General features: G+C 38.7%; 1 protein-coding gene across 1 annotated transcript; it reads left to right on the top strand.

The window, feature by feature from the left end:
* Positions 1–1,278: 1,278 nt before the first annotated feature.
* On the top strand, positions 1,279–6,375 carry LOC110423468 (neurofilament heavy protein). Its single transcript, XM_021437682.2, is given in 8 exon segments — positions 1,279–1,556; positions 1,781–2,497; positions 2,615–3,031; positions 3,133–3,197; positions 5,052–5,148; positions 5,266–5,337; positions 5,580–5,688; positions 5,691–6,375. Coding segments are annotated over 8 exon segments (1,554 nt in total). The 5' UTR covers positions 1,279–1,514; the 3' UTR covers positions 5,726–6,375.
* Positions 6,376–8,671: the final 2,296 nt, after the last annotated feature.

Below are 8,671 nucleotides of genomic sequence, written 5' to 3'. Positions count from 1 at the left end.
AGACAGGCTGCGCCGTTGAGAAAGAAAGGGGATTTTGCATCTGCAACGCAAAAATCTTGAAGTGGGTCAGGGTCTGGTTCAGCCAGTCCCGTTAGAAGAGCTAGGCCTAGGAATAGTTGAAGAAAGAGGGAACCGATGCTCATGCTGACCTCCTTTTGATGAGGTTTTAGGAATAGGAGAGTTTGTGGAACTGTGATGTGAATTTCCAAAAGCAAACACAAGTAATATATAGTTGATTTTAGACAGTGATGTTTTATGTAGAATTGATATTTGTTTTTTCATCTTTTGACAGGAGATTGAGTAGCTTAAGAGGCATCAGACGAGGAAAAAACAAGGCAAGTTAAAAGGATCTGCGACAGAGCCCACAAGACCCAAATTATTGGATGTGTCCAAAACTGACAGGAACGCTGTCATCTGTGTGTTTTTGGCTCCTTTTCTGCTCTATCAGTGTCAACCATTTCTTCTCTCTGGAAATGAGTTCTGTGAGTAGAAATAGCAAAGTGAAATGGAAGATTGGAACCGTTTGATGTCATTTTGTTCCTTTCTTTGTCAATTGACAATAATGTGGTAGAGTGAGAGTGGGTGTGGCACAGATCGTTTTAGTTCAACAAATGGAATCAAAGGGTCCACATATCACAACCACAACTGTCCTAAGGCAGACTTGATATTTAATTCAGCAAGCAAAGCAAACCTGTCAACTTGCCGGTTTCTCACAAGCACTCCCTTCCCACTTTACTTCACCACTTTCCAATGTGGGCCCTGCCTTACCCATCTACTATTTCATTTTTCAACCCTCATCTCTCATCACTCTTCCTATGAAATTTTGACTGCAAATTTTCGTTGGTACGTATTATCATTAAAAATTTGTCGAGATTTGTTGTTGCATCTGCCCTTTTGCTTACTCAATGTTCCCAACATTTCTTTTTTGTTCAATCTCATTACTGGTCCAACTAATCTTTTAACCAAATTGTCATATCTCCACTCTCACACAGTACCTTAAAACAACTCTTTTCTCTTTTTTCAACTTTTTCTTCCACTTGAAATAGTAATCATGCACTAATCAGAAAGTCCCAAAGTTAAAATCATCTTTGAAATGTAATATATGGGTTATCTTCACTTTTGATTGCCTTTTCTTCTCTGTTTTTGTTTTTTTGATAATTGAGTTTATTATTTGAGACTTTCCACAAGTACAAGAAACAGACAAAGATTGCCATTTTACCATGAAAAGGCGATTTTGATAATAGTAGGAAGTGTAAGAACTCAATTATGCAGACACGAGCACGTGCCCCCATTATTCTTTTCTTCTTAGTTCTTACATTTGGTACCATTTTTCAAGGCTTCTTTTTGTCTTTATTCCGAATTGCTTATTCTTTGGGTCTTTTCAGTGTGTGATCCAATGGATTAATGAGGCTGCCCATGCCAGCTGCCAGGCGATTCTGTGCTTAAAGTTTGTGTCTTGATGCGGTAGCTTTGTGGTAATTCAAGTTCCAGTCCCCTGGTCTTTTGAGAATTTAATGGGTGAATCAATAGTAGATGCTTCGAATAAAGAAGTTAAGGTACACGAGTTTTGTCCTTTCGATCTGGGAAAAAGTTGGCCCATTTGTTTTTAATTCACCTTCCATTATTGTTTCTCGAATTTAATTTATTTGTCTTAGATTGTTGATTGAATATGCACTTCATAATTGCTGCTTTTTTCGTTTTTGGGTGTTGCTATGAGTTGTCATTCTGTTTGTTGCTCCAGAATATGCTTCAATTTTGGTTTTTTATGTCATGTAAATAGATTGGGGAGATGGTTTCTTCAAATCCTGCTCTCGAAGTGTCAGTCTCGTTTGGTAGATTTGAGAATGATTCGCTTTCTTGGGAGAAATGGTCATCTTTCTCGCCAAATAAGTACTTGGAGGAGGTTGAGAAGTGTGCAACTCCCGGATCAGTTGCTAAGAAAAAGGCTTACTTTGAAGAACATTACAGGAAGATTGCTGCAAGAAAAACTGAGCTACTGGCTCAGGAGAAGCCAATGGAAAGTAAACCCTTTAACTCAGATGATCAGAATTGTGGAGATCTAGTTGGTAAATCTAATGGTCAGTGCTCCAATGAAGGAGATAAGCAAGAAACTAACGGGGTAAGTGAGGTGAGTGACACCCACTTTGATGAGCACAATAAGGAGCCTGAAATTGCCATCAAATGTCAAAACTCATCAGTTGAGGGGGTGAAAGAGGAAATAGATAGCAGAGTGGAGAGTCAAGTGATAGAGAAAATAGATAGCAGAGTAGAAAGTCAAGAGAAAGAGGAAATGGATAGCACAGTGGAAAGTCCAAAGTTAATCAAATCGGAAGAAACCGCCCCAGAAGAAGCCGTTTGGGTAAAAGGAGTGGAAACTCTTCCCAAGGGGTCTCAAGATGAAAAGGAGTTACCACAGAACTCAGAAAAAGACATAAAAGACACTCCAAAGATCAAACATAAGAACCTAAAGTTGGGTCATTCGGCAAAATCTGATAAGGTGAGTTCATATTTTTGATCTGATTTATTATACGGAAAGCCTGACTACATTGAACTTGTTGTGTATATCTTCCAATTCTGGCATTTGATGCCTTCTTATCTCATTTTGCTTGTCTAGATTACACCAGCAAATAAGGAGAGAAATGAGACAAGGATAAAGAAGAAACCCGCATCCCCTGTGACTAAAACACCACAATTTTCTACGCCTAGAGCATCAAAGCCAACATCAACTCCTACTACATTGTCTGCATCTAGAACTCCATCAAAAACAAAGACTACTTCATCTTATTCTTTACCAAAGACCAAGATTCCTTCCATGGGAGAACGCAAGAAAGTGATTCCTAGATCCTTGCACATGTCCCTTAGTTTGGGTCCCTCAGGTTCTGGACTGGCTTCCCTTCCTGCAACAAGAAAATCTTTAATTATGGAAAAAATGGGGGATAAGGACATTGTCAAACGAGCGTTTAAGACATTTCAGAGTAATTATCGCCAATTGAAACCTTCCAGTCAGGAACAATCTGCAGCACTGAAACAGGTTATTGTGTTATCATTTCAATCCATAAGGTCTACCTGACATCTCTATTTTCTACAAAAATTTACATTCGTGGAACTTTTCTTTCCATTTTTCTCTGGTAGGTGCCTGCGAAGGGGAGAGAACCAAGAGTTTCCACTTTGATGACTCCCCAAAAGGAGAATGGAGGGTAAGGTTTTGACTTTAAGGACTTCAGCTGACAACTGCATATAATGCATACTTTGCATCTGTAAATTTGCTGGCTAGTTGAGTCCTGATATAGATTTGATGTTGGATATGGACAATATATAGGTATTTGCCATCTTTTTCTACTTTGGATAGCTAGGTATCTGCTATCATCTATCACATTAACAGTGGACCTATTTTCTGAAGCTTACACTATTTCCACTTTCAAAACTAACATTAATCGGGTAATGACTGTGGAAAATATGAAAAAGCAATCATTGAGCATGTTAGAACTCAAATATCCTACGGAGGATGCACTGATTTTAGGTCTTAGGCAATTTAGTATATTAGCCATAGACCTGTTAGAATTGATTGTCACTTTCGTCTTCGACTTCACTTCTTAAGTGCTACTTCTAGTTATTGTTTAGCGGATTAGCTCATATTTGAAGTTAATCAATCCTCATAGCTGAAAGTGTCACAGTATTTGCTCATAATTGAAGGGAGTTTGAAAGAGAGATATTGTTCCATAGTTATTTTTGTAAAAGTGCATATTTGAAAGGTAAGAGGCTTGTGCTAAGTTGTTTTTCTTAGGACTGTGAGACGGTCGGTTGGGACCGCCCAACCGACCACCACCGTCGGTTGTTCCAATCGGTCTCGCGGTTGATCGGCTCGGTCGTCGGAGGGACTCCTTTCCCCCGAACCGACCGAAAAACTGAGGAACCCAGGCCCCCTCCCCGCGACCTCACTGCTTCCCCCCTCCCGAGTCCTGACCTGATTCCCCCCCCACCCGAGTCCACCGACCTAACGAAATTCCCCTCTCCTCCCGCGAGTCCCCACCTGATTCCCCCACCTGAGTCCGCACCTAACGAAATTCTCCCCCCCCCCCCTCCTAGGACTGTGCGACGGTCGGTTGGGTTGTAACCGACCGAAACCGACATATACATTATATGCGGTTTGGTCGGTTATATTGTAATAATTTTGGTCGGTTTTTGGTTAAACCGCACCGAAACGGCAAACCCGACGCCGCGCACCCTAGTTTTTCTTCTATCAGTTATGTTTCTTCTTTTCTAACTGGAGTATTGATCGTCATATCATCACCAAGTTTCGTCATTTCTGTCAATCCTGTTTTCCTCCCTCCCTCCTTCTCTGCATCTTTCCTTTATGAGCTGAAAGAACAAAAGGCAAAAAAAGAGTCGGGGGTGTAGTGGGGATTGCAGGAATTAACTGTTGTGAAAAAAAAAAAAAAGAAACAACAGATAAACAACAGATGGTCTTTCATTTAATATGTGCTCTGTTATGGAGCACTAAAAACAGAGACTTAACAACAGCTTACACGCACTATATTACAAACAGAACTTAAACAAGCAATTACATCAGAAGATTAACATAACAACACTTGTTCTTTTGAGATTAACAAGTGTAAAACACCAGAAATGGATCCCATGCATACTACCACGTTGAGTCTTCAAACCAGCAAAAAAACATGCACTGTGGGGCAGGAGGTCCAAGTGGATTTCCACATGTCACAAGGTCCACTTGGCAAAGCAAGCATTAACTAGTTTTTAGTTGGATAACCGATATTTAACCAATTGGACCATATCACTTTAAATGAATATTCTTGTTAGGAAACTGATACTTCAAGTACAATTAGCCTCTTTATGGCCTTAAATTTGCAAGTCTGCATGAACTTGCCTTAATTTAAATTCGTATTCTCAATTATTCCCCTTCTTTCTGAGGAAATGGGGATTATTCTTAAAATATTATCCATCAATACTTATAAGCAGAAGTTATGCATGTGTCTAAAAGCATCCATCATCTTGAAAAATTCTTAATTGTTGCATTGGTTGATTCGTGACAGGTCTCCTAGAGTTAGTGGTATGGAGAAAAAGAATGCTAAGGCTGCTCCATCTTATTTTGGCTTGAAAACTGATGAAAGGGAAGAAAGGAGAAAGGAGGTATGCATTGAAGACTCCTTGCTCTAACCTTTTGTATCACATACACAATTTTTCTTGACATTGAGTGCATTGTCTGTCTATGGTTAGAATCTCAGCATCTCATATTCTTCATTTCAGTTTTCCAAGAAATTGGAAGGAAAACCCAATGGTAGAGAAGCAGAGAGAAAATATCCTCAGAAAAAATCAAAGGTATCATTAATTTTCATTTGTGAGGACAGGTCTTTTCATTATTGTAATCAACTAGACATGGCTGCACATGCTCATAAACTCTCATAATTAATCAAGCATAATATAAGATAGAAATCTGACGGGTACTTTGGTTGTCAGATTCTAAGAGAGAGAAAATGTCATCACTCTGGAGAATATAATTACTGGCATATCAGTACCTAATTTAGACAATGGGCTTTGCTCACACTATATGGTTGACACAGGATAACAGAGATGCAGAGATCAAAAAATTAAGGCAGAGCCTTAATTTTAAAGCTACACCCCTGCCGGGTTTTTATCAGAGAACATCAAAAAGCACTCTTGATAAGGTATTTCCTGCTGTTGTTTCCTTGTGTTCAATTGCACATAGTTCAATTTTGATCCACATTCCGGCATGAAATGTTTGATGCCAATCACTGTAAAGCATTCTTGTCTATCATCTGCTGAGGCAGATGTATAAACTCCATACAATTTTCCTTTCATTTTGGTCCAAAAATAGTTTGTTGATGCCAATATTTACGTAACTTTAATATTTGAATAATGCATGTACTTCTGTTAATATATATTTTTGTTATTTTAATTGCAATGCATAATGTGGAATTCTTTGTAATTGCAATGGAATACTCAACTTTTAAGTTGAGGTACTACCACTGATACTTAAATTATAGCCAGTTCTGGTAGAGGTAGTGATACCTATGGTTGTATTGCTCTGCTGTTTTCAGCTTGGTGTCTGTCTCGTGTTGGGCACCATTATGAGTGTATTGTAGGGCATAATGAATGTGATTACAATCACTCTTAACCTCATCATGGCAATTTAATAACTTTGGAAGTTGTACTGGAACTTTCTAAAAGATCATAATCATTTTATGCCATATATCCTTCAGTAATTTACTCCATCGAATCTCGGTTCAGAATTTGTTTCAAGGCTTTTATTTTAGCTTTGATTATTATTGTTTTAAATATCTTACGTATAAATTTTAGACTCTACTATTTAGCAGTCCTGCAAAAGCTGGTTTCCTTAGTCTTAACATGTGTCCTTTCATGTCTGTAATTTTACAGATAGGTACCAAGAGTGACATCCATCGGTGCCTGGCTTCCTTGGGTTAACGAACCATGCATCTTTTAAAAACACGCAGGAAAAATCAAGAATCTTTAATATGAACAAAGGTCAGAAAAGAGACGTAAGAAATACATCATCTCGCTGGGCAACGAAAGGTACATTTGTAGGCATTGTTTTCCATCGAGGAGCCAGGGCATGTATATTATTGGCTTATTGCTGACGCGTCTAGAATCTGTCATTGATGAGTCACATGCTGTGTACTTGGATGCCTCAATCTTGTCCTCAAGGTGGGGTACGTGAATAATGGTGCAGGAGATAACAGAAGAGGTTGGGGCTTTCTCAGTCTTGATGAACTGTTACTTCCCTCACCTTTCCCTGCCATGTATATGTAGAAAAATATATTGTAGCTATTCAAATGCACAATGAACATTTTAATAGTATGCTAAAAGAGATTAGAGTTGTGTTTTATTAAATCTCTATCTCTGTGATTGCAATTTAGTCTTAGTCATTAAATGTGGATAGAAAGAACCCTGATTGACAACTAAGATTGAATCAACCGGTTTCAAGTACCAGCAGGGGGCTCTTGTTCTCATTGTTTGAGATCGGTTTCTACAATTTTTTTGGCGTAGATTAGTGCTAAGAACAACACAATCAATCAAACTTGTAATCTTGCTCAACAGCTGAGACAAACTCTGAGCTTGTTTCAAGTTCCAACTTCCAAGAACGACCAAGGATATATGCTTGGGATCTCAAGTAAGCAACAACATCACGACCATTCAGAAAGTTTTCTGTTGAACAATATAAATCTGAAGTGATGGATCTGCCCTTTTTTAGAAGCAAGAAGTCCATCCAATGTAACAGGCTTAGTGAAGTCAGACCCAGCCAACCACCATAAACCAAGTCTCTGTCTAAGGGTACTTTACTACAGACATAAAAGTAATCATAGTATGAAAACATAGGCCGTGACAGGAGATGGCCACCTATAATACGAGTCAGACGAAGCAGCCACCTATAATGTGAGTCAGACGAAGCATATCATCGGCTTTAGTTTCAGGCCTGACAGATATGATATTTCTGATCAAGTGTTCATATTATAAGGAGTTGACAATTACACAATTATTGTTATAGGAAGGGGTAGCTGCAGCATCTCAGGGGAACCGTAGGATTTGGTTTAAGGAACATCGAGTCGACGGTGTACCTTTACCAGCCTTTTTGATCCTTCACTCTATTTATTTCCTGCTGACCACCATTTAATCTTAGCGTTAGCAACAAACCAGTGCTCTTTTTTCGTCATGATTATGTTAACTTGTAGCTATCATGACACTGCCACGGTCGACACTCAACACCCCTTTTCTCCCAAATGCGGAAAAAACTAGAAATAATCAGCACAGAAATTATGGAGTCACAATCTTTTCTGATTTAACATTTAACAGCCAATGTGGGAACTGATAAGTGACAAATGGCAATGTATCTTTTTGGCATTCCTCCACTGAAATTGAGACACCAGATGTACAGCTTGGTGGTTCTTCACTATTAGGTGACGTCATAGAATGTACTACTTGGCAGGCACCAAACTCCCAGAAACCAAATAATGATAAAAACGAAAATGATTATGCTAAAAGTTAAACCGATGGGTTGGCAGCATCCCTGTTTGATTTCATTGGCCGAAGAATAAAGTGTGGCATCTGAATGAACTAAATGATTCTTTGCATTTGCATGGTAAGTCATAGTTAGTTCTAACTTCTTTTATAGCTGAATGGTCTCTTTCTTGCCTAAACTTATTACATTTTCATTTGATTGATATTAGTATTATAAAGGGAGCAGTTTGGTTTGGATATAATAATTGTGGCTTATTTCTTGAAGTTCTGGATCATGAGTATTCATGACAGTCATATAAGGAATCTTGTTTGAGAAACTACAAGAGCCATTTTATAACATGGAAAAAGTTGTGTCACTTTCCATTTTCTGTCCAAGTATTCGCCAAGATGAACTTAAATTTCCTGCCCTTTTCCTTAAAGGAAGAAACATTTTCTTGCTTAAATACGCCAACTTGTCATGGAGGACACTAGCTGGCTACCCTTTCTTGCAGCTTGTTCTTGTACGAGGGGTAACGCAGCCCAAGCTAGAAGCAAAGAAGTGTGAGGGCTGTTATTGCGTGTGTTTGATTGCAAGAGAGAATGACAGTTTGAAAGCAATACTTGCAAGCAATGTAGAATGAGATACTCAGTCAGGATTTTTTTTTTACAAAAAAAAAAA

This window comes from Theobroma umbraticum, unplaced genomic scaffold, assembly GCF_002168275.2.
Source record: "Theobroma umbraticum cultivar Fairchild unplaced genomic scaffold, ASM216827v3 scaffold_20.0, whole genome shotgun sequence".
Taxonomy (NCBI): Eukaryota; Viridiplantae; Streptophyta; class Magnoliopsida; order Malvales; family Malvaceae; genus Theobroma; species Theobroma umbraticum.
The sequence above is the reverse complement of the archived record's forward strand: the minus strand, read 5'-3'. Positions and strand labels throughout refer to the sequence as shown.